The sequence below is a fragment of the Thunnus albacares genome, chromosome 2 (assembly GCF_914725855.1).
Source record: "Thunnus albacares chromosome 2, fThuAlb1.1, whole genome shotgun sequence".
Taxonomy (NCBI): Eukaryota; Metazoa; Chordata; class Actinopteri; order Scombriformes; family Scombridae; genus Thunnus; species Thunnus albacares.
In genome coordinates this window covers 24,690,880-24,709,842 of record NC_058107.1, presented here as the reverse complement: position 1 = coordinate 24,709,842, position 18,963 = coordinate 24,690,880, and the positions used below count along the sequence as shown (strand labels likewise).

At 39.7% G+C, this 18,963-nt stretch overlaps 1 protein-coding gene across 1 annotated transcript in view; it reads right to left on the bottom strand.

Annotated features, from left to right (window-relative positions):
- The window catches only part of ipo11 (importin 11), a 126,046-nt gene that overhangs the window by 60,301 nt on the left and 46,782 nt on the right, over window positions 1-18,963 (bottom strand). The window contains exons 16-20 of the mRNA XM_044374512.1: window positions 16,635-16,761; window positions 9,374-9,407; window positions 9,119-9,159; window positions 8,852-8,968; window positions 6,362-6,475 (exon numbers count right to left, since the gene is read on the bottom strand). Coding sequence (XP_044230447.1) covers window positions 6,362-6,475; window positions 8,852-8,968; window positions 9,119-9,159; window positions 9,374-9,407; window positions 16,635-16,761 — 433 coding nt within the window. The remainder of the gene's footprint in view (window positions 1-6,361; window positions 6,476-8,851; window positions 8,969-9,118; window positions 9,160-9,373; window positions 9,408-16,634; window positions 16,762-18,963) is intronic.

Below are 18,963 nucleotides of genomic sequence, written 5' to 3'. Positions count from 1 at the left end.
TCAGATTTAGGTGGTTGTACAGGCTCCAAAATGGACAAGGTCATGGCATAGACCTGTCCAGATGGAAGAACTACACAATAAAAGCCTGATAGAGGAGGCCAAAAACAAGGAGAAAGAACCCCAGCAAGACCGCTCGGACACAGGAGCCCCAGAGGCCTATTCAACAACAGAGGAGCCAGAAGGCCAGGCAGAGTCTGAGTTGATTGACAATTATTCTGCCTGCATGTCACTTATACCCAACCTGTCAGCTCCAATAAAATGACCAGACCCAGAGGAGGAAGACCATCTAACAGAAGACCACAGTAAGAGGAGATAGAGGTTGAAAAGAGATGATTTGATGAGCTAAGAATAATGCATAATTCATTGTATCAGCATATAGCCTCGAGGACGTATGTAAACATGTTGAAGTGATTATGTTCATGATGAGACAATGTATTAACCAGAATACCAGCATGCACGGAAAGATTATCCTAGAATACCATGAGGAAGTGAAAGTGTTGTGCATGGTTCCAAAGGGACTGAGCAGATTTAGCTAACCTGGGGGAATGACGAACTAACAGGGTGTTGAATCAGCAAGTGAGCGAAACTGTAGAAGTTTAGGGGCCCTGTGGCCTCAACTTTAAGTGACATGTTGACCAAATTTGAAGATGCTTTATCAAGACAAGTCACAAATTGATCACGACTCTGCATGGCCTATTGGATGACTAAGCATGATCTAATATAGTTATGTGCAATTATTAACTGCATGGGGACACAGAGTCACTCTGAACAAGAATTGAGACAAGGTAACAGAACTTGGTAAGAATCGACTACCTGTGCAGAGACCCGGTTGCGAGGCAAAGGAGCCCAGTCTCGAGGATACAGCTGCGTCGCAGGAGCCCGGCTGCACTGTGACCAAAAGACAATCTTTCCTGATAGGCCAGGGGGCCTCAACTATGGGACTTCAACAGCTGTCATCAATCATCTTCAAGATCAGACAACTCCTACAAGAACTGATAGCGATTTTTGAGATTGTTGGGCTTATTCTTCACAGTCTCTCTACTCAGAATCCATAGGGGTTGTGAGTAGAGCAGACAGTTTAAAATGTTAGGGAAAGAATAATTTGAAATTGATTATTGAAATAATTATTGTTGTATTTTAAACTTTTGAACAATTTTTTACCATTTACTGCTGTTAGCCTCTGCAAGTACTAAATAAAGTAACATCTGCATTTAAAGTAAAGGTTTCCAGAGTTTCTTATAAATAACATAAGGGTTTCTTTGAAGTGTCAATAGCCTCTCCTCAATGATGTAAAAGTACAGACTGTGTGTGACTAAGTCAGGTTCATAAATGAAGGCTTTTATTGGCCGGTCAAAATTCTCTTGAAAAACTCTGAAATTAACATTTCCCTAGCAGCAAAAGTATACTTGAAGCTTAAGTAATATGGGGGTGCCAATCCAGTTTGGGCTTGTCCAAGACGTGAACCACTGGGTGGGTAAGGGCAACTCCATGAATGCAGACGCCCTGGTTGTCCAGTCACCAGTGAAATTGGTGGATGCAGGCATTGTGGCTGCCGTTACAGCTGGTGGAGTAGATGGTATGATTGAGCTGTCCTTATCCTCGCTAGTGATGTGGTTTCTTAAAAGTCAAAGCTTGAAGTGAGGCTAGTGCTGAGGCACCTGCTTTTTCATATATGGTCGAGCCCCTCCTCTTGTAGGAGGAGCATCAACTCCTCCTTTATTAGGGGAGTGATTTCACCAAGCCTCTCACGGCATGCCGATTGTATCGTTGTCTTGAGACTTCCCTGTCTGACAAGGATGAGGACCAAGATCCCCAATCCCATGAGCAGATACAGCATACAGCTCACTCATGACGTCAGTTAGTTGGTCACATAGCATGGATGCTCCTATCTTACCGAAGACTCCTTTGGGTACTTCTTCCATTCCTTCTAGAATTGTTCGACCCCGCAACTCAGCGACTTTTAATTATGATCTCTACACTGGAGCCATATCTCATGAGTCTGCTCACAGGTTCCATTACTGTACATTCTGTTCAGACCAGCCACTCATAGCTCATAATTTTGTTCTATTCAGATTATTTTGTCTTGATTGTTTTGTTTTTGTTGTTTGAAGTTACCTTTCAAGGTCAAATATAATGTATGTTTAAAGGGTAGGCATTAAAAGCTGCAGCTTCAGCGTACATCTTTTTTTAAGGACTGCAGAAAACAAAACTGTAAAGTTGGGTTATTGTGCTGTTTTGAGCTGCTCTACTTAAGTATATGTCTCTTTTCCCTGTGTTTATGTATGTATAAAGAATGAATTTGTATATGCAGACTGGAAAAAAAAATTCTAATAGCCTTTTATCTCTTTGCCCTCACACAAACCCTTTCTGAAGGCATACCCCTCCATTTAACTTGGCTCTGCTGTAGTCACAAAAGTGATGATTTGGCTGGTGGCTTGGCGTCTGTGTGCCATCTGTCCTAGAATGGCCTTAGCACATCCTTGGGACAAGGGCGCAGTTGACCTTTACCAAATTTGGTGAATGAGAGTTGTTCTTGTGAGATTCTTTCTTACACGAGTGTCACCCACCTGGTCAGTGTCACATCTAGGGGAAACCAGCTGTACCTTGACCCTGCGCCAAACTCATACTCTGTACCATTAAGATCTTTGAACATTCTGGCAACAGCACATTCGTCAATCTCAGCAAAATCTCCCTTCAGCACTACCCACAGTTCGTCAGGGGTAGGTAGTCTCTGTACATATACAGACAGGTGGCAAATTAAAGAAAAAACTGGTACAGGCCTGAATGCTTGACCCCTACAGTGAGGGGATCCAGTGGCTCTGTTATGCTTTGGGGGGCATTTTGCTGGCATGGTTTGGGTCCACTTGTCCCCTTAGAGGGAAGGGTCACTGCAAATCAATACAAAGTTGTTCTGAGTCATCTCCTTTATCCTATGATGAAACATTTCTATCCTGATGGGAGTGGTCTCTTCCAGCATAGCAATGCCCAAATTCATAGGGCACAAGGGGTCACTGAATGGTTTGATGATTATGAAAATTATGTGAATCATATGCTATGGCCTTGGCAGTCACCAGATCTCAACCCAATTGAACACGTATAGGAGATTTTGGACTGATGTGTTTGACAGCGCTCTCCACCACCATCATCAAAACACCAAATAAGGGAATATCTTTTTGGAGAATGGTGTTCCTCAGCCTTGGCATTGATTCTACAAGTCTCTGGATCTCTTCTGGAGGGATGAACACCATTGTCTCTTAACCTTACTGTGTTGAGATCAAGAATGTCCATGATTGTCCCTGCATGCTCTGTGCGTTTCTCTATCGCCACTCTTTTCTTTTGCCACTCTGCACTCCCAGGGACTTTTTACTTACATGGTAGTAGATCTGTGGCACGCACTTGGCTCGTTGAAGGGCAACTAAGCCCCTCACCATGGGTTCTTGTCCAAGAGGGGTTTGCTCATGTTCATAAAGCTCCTCATCTGTGTTCTCTGCTGAAGGCTTGTTGCGGCCAAAAACTCCACTCGAGTCTGAGCCATAGACTGTGTAAAAATATGGACGTAGTTACCGTGATGTCACCCGTTGGTTTCTGAAGAGCGTTTTGAAGCTCAAAGTGAGCTGTTCCGGCTGTCGCCATCTTGGCAGTGCGTGACGCTGCCTAACTCGCAGCCAATCAAAAATGGGCAAAAAGGCGGGCCGAATGGCTGAAACAAGCCACCTAGCGGCTGGCAGACCTGTCATTCAAAGCAGCCATGTCCTTCATTATGCATAACTTTACGGCTTGATAAAATTTAAACGTGTGAAAATTCACCCCCCATACAGTTGTCATGAAAGGGGAAATTAGCTGTAGAGACCAAAACCGTTTCTTGTACCAGGCTGTAAACATGTTTATTTCTGCTGTAAAGTTAGGCATTTTAACATGGGGGTCTATGGGGAATGATTCGCTTTTGGAGCCAGCCTCAAATGGCCATTCAAGGAACTGCAGTTTTTGGCACTTCTGCATTGGCTTCATTTTACAGCTCAGTTGCCGCTTGGTCTGAGCCCTCAGCTTGTTCAATCTCTTCCTCTTGGTAGATTAAGGGTGCTGCTCATGTCGCTTCCCAATTGTGCGAGGTGGTGGAGTTGCTGGCCCTCTTTATTTTTCTGCTTTCTGGCCTGGGCTATTCCTTTGAGCTTTTCCAACACTGCAGCGGGTTTAGGCATTTTGGTGGCTCTTTTCAACAAATTTGTTAACAGCCGAGTCAAGGCCCCCTGGCCTATCAGGAAAGATTGTCTTTTAGTCACGTTGCATCCGGGCTCCTGCAATGCAGCTGTATCCCCAAGGCTAGGCCCCTTTGCCTCACAGCATGGTCTCTGTGCACCAAGTTCTGTTCCCTTGTCTCAACTTGTGTTCAGAGTGAAGCAGTGCCCCCAAGCAGTTGATAATTGCACACAACTTCTCTAAAACCTAGGGTTTTTCTACATTTCTTGCTCTCCCTACAATAGATCATGCTTAATTATCCAATAGACCGCTTTACTCCAACGTGTACACATACATCCTCAAGGGTACATGCTGATACAATGTGCTCTATATGCTCTTTTCAACCTCCATCTCCTCTTACTGTGGCCTTCTGTTAGATGGTCCTATTGTGTAGTTCTTCCATCTGGACAGGTCTATGCCATGACCTTATCCATTTTTGGTGCCTGTATGGCCACCTAAACCTGGTTGAGTTTTTAATTGGTATGCGGCAACACAATTTGCTAATCCAAGCCCCTTCTGCTTTATACCCTCAGTGCAGTGCATAGCAGTATGAAGTAATGCAGCAACAGGAACATGGGGGTCCAAATGAGGAGACGGACTGCTTAAATGCTTTAGGGAACTGAACTTCTGTCTCAGGCTATTTTTGTGACTGCAGTCAGTGATTAACCTGATTGATATTGGGGCTAATGATTGACGTATATATTCATATAATTCACACTGCTAAATAGTAAATCTAAATATTACTGGTGTAAATCATATGTATTTGTGTGAGCAAGTGAGTGCAAGAAAAGCTAAGCAGAAATACAGACAGTTATTCTCTAGGTGGCCTTGATCCAATCCAACCACAATTTCTGATGTGATGTTCTGAGGTGAGAGGGTGGGGAAAATGTATTACAGAAACCCAGCCATTCTGGGTCAATGCACCTGACCTAGGTCTCTTGAGGAGACATTTTAGAACTCAGTACCAGTGACATGTGGCCAGACACATGAAACCAACCTTATTGCCAGATCCACTAAACAGTACCACCTGTCACACTACAGCACCTGGTAATACCACTCACAATTACCAATAAGCATAATAAACGAAATTAAACAAAAAGGAGCAATCTAACCCAGAGAGTGATTAATTAAATTAAACATAAGTTTTCTCTGTGATAACTTTGTGTCATTGATTTGCTTATTTTAATTCCAATACTTTTGTTAATGGGCACTGTTCCAGTGATCCTGGGAGAGACAAGAGCTGGCTCACTGCAAAACAAAGGTATGCCAGCCAAATTTGTGCTATAAGACAAAATCATGAGTGGTGAGTTTGGTAAGGCAGCTGACTAAGGCAATAAATATCCAGCAGCCTTATAAAAAGACTGGCACAGACAAGCAAACTGCTCATCAGTGCTCTTGTATAGTCTATTCAAGGAAAGCTTGATGTTAGGCCCCGTTAATAGATGATTAGACTAATAATAAATCCAACATTCATTAACAAATTAATCACAAGCTAACACTTGGTGTTTTATAGCCACTAGCTGAATAATTTCATTTAAGTGGTTGATATCTTCTGGAGTTTATTGTGACACAATTTAATTTTAATTCATTATTTTAACCATTATTACTTAGCCGACAGGTGATAAAAATGTAAAATGTAAAACTTCAAATCAAACACATACAAGCACAGAAAGAACAGCAGCTTAACGTAGAAAAAACACTGCTGTAATGCTCATTGCCTGCAGGCAGCTCAAATGTAAAAAAATAAAAAAGTGCAACAGCTACTACTTCCTTTGCCTATGGGAAGCAACGTTAACACAGCTACATCTGCATGTTGAAACTCCTGCTGCTACTTTCCTGTGGGTGGTACAGTTTGGCATGTGTCGAACAGGGCCTGGCAATGACAAAAAACCCTCCTTTTTTGCATAATCTACACCCTCCTACACATCAAAGAAACTGTGTCTTAAGTTTGTGGCAGTTCAATGAGATGCTTTGCATCTGAAAAAGAAGACACAGGCTAACATAAAACACTTACCAAGTTCAGGCTGACTGATCCAGAAGTCTCTGTGCCATGCATGACCATTGAGCATATGTGTGCCAATATGAACATGATGCACAAGCATTGGAAGTTGGGGATGCAACATACCTGTACCAGGTGGATGAGAGTAGTGAGTATGGCACATCGGAGCATGTTGTGTTCTTCAGATTGCTTCCAAAGCAGGGGCAGGTACTGAACCAGACAGCCTACATACGGCCGTATCTAAAGCAGAAAAATAAATGAAAAACAAGAAGCAAACTGCATAACAGAATGCAATTTAACCTGCATTTTAAACAACAACTAATATGCCTAACTTCTATGAAACTTATGTTAGAGTCTTCTGTGGATGATTCAGAAATTAGGCCTTATTTAGGAGCAGGGACAATGACGTTTTCTAGAATTATTGCTGTCTCCGCAAAGTATGATATATACAGTATTAATTAGATGCCTAAACACACCTAAAAACCAATCAAGTAGTTACATATTTGGCCTTGAAAGTTTTAATATGCAGCATACAGGCAACTATGCATTTAAAGTAACACTTCCCCCTCAAAGCTTTGCATGTTAGGTAACTGAGGTGAAGCGCTCAAGAAAAACAACACTGGCTGACATATGATATGAGTTAGTAACGTCTCTCTCTAAAGCAACATCCCTCTTACAATGGTGGTCTATGGGGAAATTGCTTTTTGAGCCACAGGGGTATTTTTCACTGCAATACCGCAAATGACCACTGGGAAAACTAGCTGCAAGGCTGAGTGGCGGAGCCCTGTCCAGCTCTTATAATACATCCATCACGTCGCCTCCTAAGTCTCCACTGTATTACTGTATATCACACAGTATTCGCACAAACACATGTATGACAGTTGTAACTTTTTTTTTCTTTCTTTTTTTTTTTCTAGAGTAGCCTAATGATTTTCAGATTCTTCAGTCTGTATTGTGAAAATTTACCAGTGTCACATATACAGTAAGCCCGTTCTATCATCCTTGCTTTTCACCCTGGATGATACAATGGGCAAATACATTGGCAGTGGCTAGTTGAAGGGATGGCCGTAACTGTGTTTTTAAATTTTACCCATCTCAAGTAGTTTATAATGTAAAATAAAAAAATAAGCAATTGACTAAACCATAGAAGATCCGACACTGAACCCTTCTTCTGATTGCAGCCATATCCACAACTCTCCGTGTCATTGTTTCGATTATAAAATGGGCCTGGGTTTGTCATGTTTCTCGCTATCCTGAATCACATACAGTATTGCTGAAATATCTTAACTTTTGTGTTTTAAATCAAGTCCTTTTCTTTTAAATGTTATAAAAATATGGGTGGTGGGAAGCCAAGCAGATGCCATCACCTCATTCCTCTGTGAAATTGGAAAATGTGATGGCACACTGTAATTTAGGTGCAGTTGCTGCGCAGCCACCCAACTCTTAACACTCCCCTGACATCCTAGCAAGCATGGCACTGAATTACGTACTTTGAAAAGTATTCTGTCATTTTCCTTGTGCAGACTTGTGCTAACCTTTTGTATTCCCTGTAGTGACTGTGTGGCTGGGCTGCAGACACCATATTGAGATTTTTTGCTCGATTACACCAATATAAGGAGCTGGCTAGGAGTACAGGGAACAGTAAAAAAGAAACACGACATATTGCCTTGAGGCGAATGATAAAAAGTGACAAAAACAGGCCCACAAACCAGCCTAGGATGACACCTGTGAGACTGACAGCAAAAAGAGAAAAATCTCATATCTGTCATCATGTTCATTTCAACTGAAGCTGCACTCATGGTTTCACTGCATAGTTTTCTCAGCTCCTGCCTCTCTTTGTGGCTTCAAAATCCCTTGTGAGAAAGGTTAGAATATTAATGTGACTTCCACTGACTCTAAAAGTTTAGCCAGGGTCAGGGACTGGGGAGGACTTAACCAGACTGACAGTTCACAAGGATGAAAGCCATTTCTGTGACAGATTTATGTCAAGGGATCGTTTAAGGGAAGGTGCTTTTAACGGATCTGAAAAAGCCTTGGGGGGTGTCAAGAATAGGGTCAATTTTTTAAGGATTGGCAGTTAAGTGGATTAGAGCAACTTATTGGATACTAAAAAAAAATAATAAAATCCATATGGCCACAAAACCACTACGGCGGCAGAGGGGAAACTGTATCATCATGTTACATGAGAGTAGACATCAGAGTAACAGCTGCCTGAGGCCTTTCAATTTACAAAAGTCAAGAATTGGACGCTTCGCCAGTGCCAGTGTCTCAAGAAAGTGAAAATCTTTAATGTACAGCTATCTTTTGAAGACAGATGGTTGTTTCACCTTGGTGGTCTGTGGCTTGTACAGGGAGACAGATGTTTTATATCTGTGTTACAATGTTTTGTTTTGTTTTTTCTTCACAGCTTCACAAGTTCCCTGCAGAGTCAGAATCAGTGAGTACCAGCGCTACTCTTCAGCAGCAAAATACATCTTCCCAGAAATCCAACACAGGGACTCCTTCAAAGACATTTCTGAGCTTGTCTCAACTTCACTTAAAATAACTGATATGAATAAATCAGTGGTATAAGTGATATGAAATAAGCACTTCCTTGTTTGACATCTCAAATCTCACCTGGATGTTTACTCTCTCGATAACACAGGAGATGACATGGAGCACCTGCATTTTAGTGTCACACTCTGTCACCTGCTGCAACAACTGGAAGAGCAGCCCAAAGATAGACTCGAGGTACTGTACAGAGTGTAGAGAGTTAGAGAGTTAGAAAATTGGAAAATTGACATCTGAAGAAGCTAATTTAATCATTGATTATTGTGAAATTTAGATTTTATCTTGACTGAATTAAAAGAACATAATTTCAACAGAAGTGAAAAATGTACTCACTGGGAGAAACTGTTCCGTCCGGAACTCAAAGTCATCAACAGGTGGTGCAGAGTTAAGGATGAAATAAAACTGAATAAAAGGAGGTACGCAAGCAGTTCAGCAGCTTGCTCTAAATAAACAATTTTCAGTTACCCTGGCATAACTAAGGACCAAAAAGCTTGGATCCTGTTAGATGCAGTGAGGCAAGTATAGTAATAATAGCATTACCAATTCAGTTGTTACAACCATGCCTGAGAAATAATATATTAAGGATATTGAGCTTCAGAGTTGTTGCTGTCTCAATCCGTACCTGTGGGGGGGGGGGGGGGACAAAAAAACAAAAACATAAGCACATAGTACATTATGAAAAGTATTTCATAGTTTCACATTTTTTTTCCAAATTGTTAACTAATCAAGGCTGTAGTGTGAAGACATAGTTTTTGTAGTGAACTAAGCTAAGAACAAGACTAAGAGTCTACAGCCATGCTGGCAGCTCTGTGACTTGCACTTGGGCACAGAGAGCTTTGAACTAAATGCTAATATTAACATGCTCACAATGACAATACTAACATGCTGATGTTAAGCATCAGTTAATGTTTACCGTGTTCACCATCTTAGTTCATATTAGTACATGTTAGCATGCTAACATCTGTTAATTAGCATTACGCAAAAAGTACAACTGAGGCTGATGGGAATGTCATTAGTTTGCAGGAATATGCTCATAACCAAAATATTGGGCACATTCAACCTGACCTGATGATGGTGCTAGATGTAAAGGAAATACATCCAAAAGTTGTCAAGACATTTCACTAAAAACCGCAAATGTCAACCTCATGGCGGTGCTATGAAAAGTCAATGGAACCGTGAATGTCTAAAATGTTCATTTATTTTACAGGATACGTGAAAAATTTGACCTGCTGTTGGCGCTAGGGGGAAAAGTCAGAGGACCAGTCATTAGGATTAATCTTCTGGGCACTATGGATATCTCTACCAAATTCAAATCATAGCAATATATCTAGTAGTTGTTGAGTTTTTTCAGTCTGGACTTAAGTGTTGGACTGATCAACCAACCGTCAGACAGATAGATCAACACCGCCATCCCTAGAGTCTTGCCACTAGCACGGCTAGTAAAAATGAACAGCGCAAAAGAAATTTAGAGATGATAAACATAAACAGAAAAAGACTGCCACATCTACACATGCAGCAACAGAACAACACAGAAACAAATTACATTTTCCTATAATGAAAGTCTCATAAAGACTACAACTAGCTCTCGGTATAAGAAAAGCTTTTCATAACTGAACACTCTCTGAGTGTGTCTATAGCAAATTAAAATGAGGCTGTCCTCTGTTATATAGCGAAGCGGTCCCTTACTCTGGCAGTGTAATCTAGCATTGTCAGAGTGATGGAGTGATCAGATAGAGGGGAGAAGATTAAAGAAGGCAAACGAGTGAAGAGAAAGGTGAGTGACTGAGAACTCAATTACAGCTGGTCTTTGCTCTCAACAATTTCACAACACATTGAAAGTACAACAGGCATCAGTCTCAAAAGGGTCGAGAAGGGTGTTTGAGTGTGTGTCTGTGTCAGCAGTGTTGCAGACAAATACTATCAAAACTATTGAAGCTATGTTTTTGCGAGCTTTGTAATGTATTTTTAGATTAAATAACCTCCTGTGCTACAGCTACATTATTTCTTCAGTCTTAAGATCTAATGACACAAAATGTGAATGAGTTAAAGTGAACGAGCTTTGCTTAAGCCAATAATATGAGTCCAGAGATAAGAGTTTGGGAAACTAAGTTAGAGTTCATTTGGATAACTAATTGTAGAGACACAGTTTTTACAGTCTTGATTGCAGCAATCATGCTTTAAATAAAACAGTTTTGGCCTGTGTTCCTCTATGTACTAACCACAGCATGTGGCACTAAAAAAGCTACCTTCTGTGTATATTTTACCCATATTAGTTAGCTGTATAACATAACACATCAGCTGTAATGATAACTGGAACAATAAAACAGATGAATCCTTTTCCATTTTCTCTATGTGCATGATTTCATATCTATTAAATATGGTAAAATGTGGACTTCTATTATGTAACTTTGGATGACTGCATACATTTGTAGGAAGAAAATGTGTTAGTTAAATATTTTATTTTTCAGTCCATGAATGATTAATATATCCATATTTGTGATGGAGTCTTTTCGAAAAACACAAACCGTCTCAACTGAAGTAGTTGGAGTTTCTCTTTTTATACTCTCTACTTTTTATACTTTTCATGCCAATCAATTCACTTCAAAGGTAAGTCAGCTTTCTGGAAGTTACTTATTTTGCACCATGCTTATGTTTTTGTGCATAAAATCCAAAGCATAAGCCCAGTAGCATCACACTTCACTGGCTGGTGTATTTTCCAGATTTTGAATTAATAAGCAGCCCGATTTCATAAAGCCTCCCACAAAAACAACTTCCCTATCTTTGGTGTAGACCTGTCACTGCTGCAGAGGATGATAACAGCAAAGTTACCCTTCGAGCTTTAAACTACACGCTGACATTTATATTTTCTATGACAAACTCTGGTGTATGTAGTGCACCATCCATCAGCCACAACATTAAAACCACTGACAGGTGACATGATTAACACTGATTATTTTGTTACAGTGGCACCTGTCAAGGGGTGGGATATATATTAGGCAGCAAGTGAACAGTCAGTCCTTGAAAGTGACCAGCGTAGCCGCAGACCAGTCAGAGTGCCCATGCTGACCGCTGTCCGCCACCAAAAGTGCCTACAATGGGCATGTGAACATCAGAACTGGATCAAGGAGCAATGAAACGTGGTCTTTTACATCATGTGGATGGCCAGGTGCGTGAGCGTCATTTACCTGGGGAAGAGATGGCAACAAGATGCACTATGGGAAGAAGGCAAGTTGCCAGGGGCAGTGTGATGCTCTGGGCAATGGTTTGCTGGGAAACCTTGAGTCCTGGCAATCATGTGGATGTTACTTTGACACGTACCTACACGTACCACCTACCTAAACACTGTTGCAGACCAAGTACACCCCTTCATGACAACGGTTTTCCCTACGGGCAGTGGCCCTGCCACACCACAAAATTGTTCAGGAATGGTTTGAGGAACATGACAAAGAGTTCAAGGTGTTGGCTTGGCTTCCAAATTCCCCAGATCTCAATCCGATTGAGCATCTGTGGGATGTGCTGGAAAAACAAGTCAGATCCATGGAGGCCCTGCCTCTCAACTTACAGGATTTAAAGGATCTGCTGCTAACAAGGGGCTGCCAGATACCAGAGGACACCCTCAGAGGTCCTGTGGAGTCCCTGCCTTGATGGGTCAGAGCTATTTTGGTGGCACAAGGGGGACCTATACAATATTATGCAGGTGGTTTTTATGTTGTGGCTGATCGATGTATATATATGTTTAGTGTTTTTGAAACACTAAGAAACAAACAGATTTTGAAGCTGCAATTATGCTTTCTGTCTATGATACTGCAATAAGCATGATTTATGATGGTTTTGTTTAAGGAGTGTATGTCATCAATATTTAACAAATGCAACAATAGCATCAATTTCCCTTGTGGTGAATTAATTGGAATATCTGGAGACCAAAAATAAAAATATAACCACTGTTCCATGGAACACAGCATGAAATCGAGTCACTAAAAAGACAACATTTGTCATATTAACATTAATGAAATTATCTAAATCATCTCCTTTCTATCAAATATTTAACAAGCTGTGGAGTTATGGTGGTCACAACAAGGCAGACACAAAATTTAATCTTCTCTCTAAGAACAGCATGACAGAAAATTGCCAGATTCAATCAGAAAGACATGAAAGCTATTCCATGTCATTGTGAATGTATTAAATAGATTTAAAAACAGACAAGCTGGTGTAGCTGTCCTCCATTTACAAGAATTTCAAAGACTGATCCTATGTTCAAAACGTGAAGATAAGTTAAAACCACTGTAGAACTCATAATCAAGATTTGAAATTGCTTTAAGTTGAATTTAAGACATGCAGTAGTTGGATTTAGAGATTACAAATCCACCCCCTGTGTCTGCAAGATGATAAAATACAGAATAATGTTTTAGTAATGCTGCATATATTAACAAGCAACAAAAGGAGTATGTTGATGAACGAGGCCCATCAGTCGCCATCAGCACTGGCCTTGTTGGCAATTCAAACACTAATGAGAGAAACTGCATTTCAATTTTACTGCAAAGCGCAAAAGATAGTAGACTGCTTAGTGAAATACTCAGATGGGTCTCATAAACACACAAACATAGTGTCTGACAATGATTCGGTCAAAACATTTGCTTCACATTATTATTCAGTCTCAAACTGTCTTTGAGGGATGCTAAAAACAGCAGGTTCAAACTGAATTTAAAAGTGATTAAAAGTTTAATCAGTAAAAATTACATTTACCCAACTCAATGAATCTACAAACGACATGGAAAAGCTTCAACTTGGCAACTACGTATTAAAAAGCAACACCAGATCCAAAAAAAGTAACAGTAACAGGAAATCACTGATGCTGCTGCTTCCAGCCAAACTGCATGCATGTAAACTGCCATGTGTAAACTACCATGAATGCCCACTCCCCTCCTTTAGAGAAATAATTCCAGTGCTCAACTGATACTTGGTATAAATGAATAGCAGTTATTAGCTGTACCTGTGATAAAACACCCCAGGATTGGGTCAAAGTTCCATTGTGGCCTCATAGACACCAATCACCAAGCAAAAACAAAAGCAATAAACAAGTAGTATCTGGGAATTACCATTCGACTGATAAACAACAATACTTTAAAAAATTGAAGCAGCCGCTATCACTGAAATCACTGGACATAGAGAGCAGCAGATTAATGATTAGTTTTTTTTTTAGATTTACTTGCATCTCTCACATGATGTATCATTTTACTCTAACTGTACGAGTTATACTGATGACATATATTTACATTTTGCATTGAAAAAAGTCACTTGATATAATATGGATACCTGAGACAAATTTTGGTCCTAAGAAAGGCATAAATACATATTTGCTATGTTCTCTCCTTACTGTCAGGTTATAATCTTCAATGCCAGTAATTATTTGTGGTTCAAAACTGATGTCAGTTGGTACAGTGCATTTCGTGTAGAGTAACCAAGACATGACTGAGTGGGATTATAGCCATGTAGCACAAATCCATATTTACAATGCTTCTAAGCCCTCCTGCAGTTGAGGAAAAGTGAACAGAAATAGGACAAACTGTTGACTGAAACGTCACAGCTTGATGTCGTCAAAGCTGGCTTAACGACATATAGAAAACATTATTACCTCCTACTGGGAATGCAAATAACCTGAAAACAGAAGGAGTTAAACTTGCCACCAATGTTATTTTTAGCCTTTACTCAGAATCTGTGAGTAAATATCAGAGAAGAATGCAGCTGTTAGAGAGAAGAGGAGAATGTATTGGAGGAAATGGGGAGAGGAATATGTGGCACAATGGAAGGCTGTAAGCAACAGGCATCTGTGATCTGTGATTAAGCTCATTGACGCGTCTCATTGACAGGTGCCAATAAACTGTGCACGTATGTCTTTGTTTTGCTTTCAAAGCTCCCAGTGTGTAACATTGCCAAAAAGAAAAAAATATATATATCTACACTTCTCTAACACATTAAATATAAAATATTAGCATCATCTTTGATAAGAAACTGAAATTATGTAACCATATAAATCAGTTGTAAAATTGTGTTTTACAATGGGTGACTGTGCTTTCATTATAAAAGTTGCTGAGCTCTGAAATGATCTTCCTGGGGATATCTGGTTAGTCCTTCAATATGTTTTTTAAAATAGTCCTAAACGTTATTCTAATCCTTAGTTTATGTCATTTAAATTATTATCTTTTAACTTTTGATATATCTATCTATAATGTATCAAATCTAATATAAACCTTTGCAATAACAACTGTTTATTAGGACTACATAATAAAGATGATTTCTGCCTCTCATGTTCCCCACTTGTCTTGTTTAAAAAAAAACACCTCATAAGACAATAAAGCAAGTAAGACAATAAAGCTACAAGCTAAGTGGCTGAGCTGAATTGTGTTCATAGGAACAAATCAATAAGACTCTCTCATGTCGATTACTCTTTTCAGAGAAGTACAGAAACTGAAATGTCAGAGATAAATATAACCGTTATCATGAGTGATTCACTTTCCATCTGAACAACAAGGACCAAAGAATAGCAATAGAGATATTGATAAGCAATTGGACTGATTGATAGAGGGCAGTTTTCTCCATTAGCCCATTAAAAGTTTATGATCAATAATTAATTCCACCCAAAAGGCTCTAATTGGCCCAGACAATATTGATGAGGAGTCACAACATGATTGATGAGCTGGGAAGTGATGTAACAGCAAGCTGGTGTGAAGAAAGACCATTGAAACTGTAAGAGCCATCATTCCCCCTCGTAAACCTTGAAGCAAATTCCAATTTACAGCACTGGATTATGAAAGCAGCGTGACCTGAATCTACTAAATCTAGTTTTTCATATTACAACTGTAGCTGGGTAATAATTAAGATTAAGTAATTAAGTAAGATTTGGAAAAAACAATGCCAAATGTATTTCATGGAATAATCTAGACCTGAAACGATTAGTTGATTAATTGATCGACATAAAACTGATCAGTAACTATTGAAAATTTGCTAAAATTCTCTGGGTCCACCCAAAATGAATGATGCATCATACATTTCATATAGCAGGGGACATGCAACTATTATTAGAGTGCTGCACAAATGTTAGAGATTAGACTTCCTTCCATGGCATTAATATTGTCAGAGCATAGAGTTTGCGTGGGCTCTGCCTTATGCGTCTTATTATAATGATAATTACATTATAATCCTAATTACATTTTATCTTAAGTTAAACATGGCAGGAGGGATGCAAATAAACACACATTAAAAAGTTCCTGCACAAAAAGATGGACTTGAAGTAAAGCAGAGAGACTGAACCCAGTCTTTCATCAGGGTTGGTTTTCTAATGGTGAGATTATCATGAATTGCATTATAAATAATGGATAGAATTTTTCACATTCCTATTCTATAAATTATGTTCAAATAACACATCAATCAAATGCACAACTCATGAGGCAAGAAATGTAATTTGAATTGTGGATGACTGTGGCATAATAATATTTTCCCAAAATAGGATAACAAAGGAGTTTACAAAGGCCACGGATGAATAAAAACATCAATGTGTGAATAAAAGGTTTAGTTTTCTAATCAAAACTAGATTAAGAAATTAGAAAATCTTAAATAGCGTGTTGAGAAATCAGATGATAAAAACTTCACTAACAGTGTTTGGCTTTGTTTGTAGAAATGTGGCAGCATAATAGCTGTTTGTGTGGCTGACTGTGCACTTTCTCTAATGGCCCATTTCAGTCATTACGAATCTGGCGAAGTGTTTTCTGGGGAAGCTGATTATCCACAGTCATAATAAGCAGACAAAAAGGAAAAAAAAATAAACTTGACTTTGTGTCTGTATCTGCCTTACCACCAAGTCAGGATCCTGCATGAGACTGAGGATGACCTCGTAGAGTAAAGGCCGAAGGTCAGATTTGAACTTGACAGAGATCCACTGTCCTATTAGCCAGATGACTCGTCGGCGAATTAACTTGTACCTAGAGGAGAGAGGAGAGGAGTTAGTTGTTTGGAGAGAAAAACTTAGAGACTTCTTCTCTGCACTCTTTATCCATATCATACTTTGAAGAAATGAAACCAATGACTTTCTAATCTTATCAGCACAATGTAGCTATAGCACTTACGGATCCATAACAACACTTGGGCCAGCTACTCAAATGATGAAAATTTTTTTCCCCTCTTTTATCAGTGGCTTACGAATGCGGGGAATGCAGCGTAATTTGTGCTCTGGGGAGAAGGGCCATATCACCGTCCCTTTATAACACGTATTCGGATCCACGGCTATGTCTAATTTAACTCACACTCTGCTTGTGTCTTTTTCTGTGTGCATGGCACTAGATTAGAGTCCCCAGAGAGATAGAGGCTCTGTTACACAGGATATTGGAGAACACGGCGGTAAGATTTGTTACACATAAAACTCGCTCAAAACACAACCCCGTGGAGAAATTGAGAGAAAAACAGAGAACCAGGTGAAGAAAGCGTCAAGAATGAGTGTGTATATGTATGTATTTGCTGAAATTAATGCATGCAATCAGGAGAAAAAAAAGGGACATGGGACCAGTGAATGAGAAAAACTAAATAAAGGAAATATCCTATTTAGAAAACTAAAGTGATGAAAAAAATTAGAGGTGTGGAAATTCCTTGATTCAAAGTTGCACCGTGATGCAGACATGGACGATTCTGCATTGACTCACAAATGTCAAAAATTCTAAATGTTAGTTAATAATGTGATGTTGACAGAACAAAAAAGGCAGAAATCAACTGCGTGGGCAGTGCAGCACCCGGACAGTCTACAGCACACACACACAATAGAGTTCTCTTGTAGTTCATCAAAAGACAGCGGTTGCAAGCATTTTTTGATTTAATGACTAAATAATTACCTTTGCAGGATGAACATTAAGTATATTGTGAACTTTCTACACTATCACCCAGAGACAGTAGCAGTAACAAACGAGACTGACTGATCAACACACACTGCAGCACTTACACGACTTAAACCAACTCTGAGGTGAAGAAAATAATTTGGTGTTCAGTCTGTATCACCTCAAAAACTCTGAACCTGCTCAGCGTCTTGTACAATGATGGCTTTCACCAGAGCTAACAGTGCAACAGAGAGGCCGCTCTCCATTGCTGGAGACATGGCATTAATAACAACACAGCAGAGCACTTTGCCTTCCCCTCATGTTGTTATTCTCATACAGGCAGGTGACTGTAAGATGTGTTCAAATTAATTAATTTATTCATTAATGCAGATGCTTAAAAATGAATACATACATTAATTAATGCAGTTAACTTTTTAAAACAAAAAGGCTGCTGACCATTTATCCTAATTGCCAGTTATGTTTCATATAGGACTTTAGAGGAATATGGACACTAGTGAATGTTTTGGCACACAGTATACTGGAGCAAGAGACTGAAAATTGTGCCTCATTTTCTACTCATTTAATTAAGAATCGGTTTTGAATCGAGAATCGAATCGTGAGATTCCCAAAGATTCACACCCCTAGTAGTGTGTGATATGAATTAAAATGTCCCACACTGCATGTGCCAAATGTGAGGCACTGCATGTTGGGAAGTGATGGTTTTTCAACAATTGAGTCAGGCAGGCAAGAAGTGTCTCTCAGCATCTACCTCTGTTAGTATCCAAAGCAGACATTGTGTCTAAGGACCGCCTTGACAGAAATGAGCGGATGGAGGGATCAAGGAATGGAGACATGAGAGAATAAAGGATGGGGTTGGGGGGGGTGACAGTCTTGTTGGCTTCTTGTCAAATATCCACAGGGATCCAGAGACCGAAGACTGGGCCAGTAGCCAGAAGGTACTAAACAACAGCATGACTCAAGACTTGGAGATGGCAAACAACGCTGTGTGCATGTCTGTGTGTGTGTGTGTGTGTGTGTAAGAGTGGAAGTTTGCTTGTGTGAGTGAGCAGATGTGTGTTTTGTCACTTGAAAATTGGTTTGATTGATTTCCAAATATATTTCAAATAAACATTTGCCAAAAGCATTTTGAAATCTAAGATTTTACTTATAGATTACCATCACTAACAACATCAAGCTAAATGCCATTTGGAATTAATTTCTCATCATCATACAAACACAAGATGGCACATTGACACTCCTGGGATAAACTGCTAAGAAACAGTGGAGCATGCGAGGAGAATAAACTAGCATCTAATTACT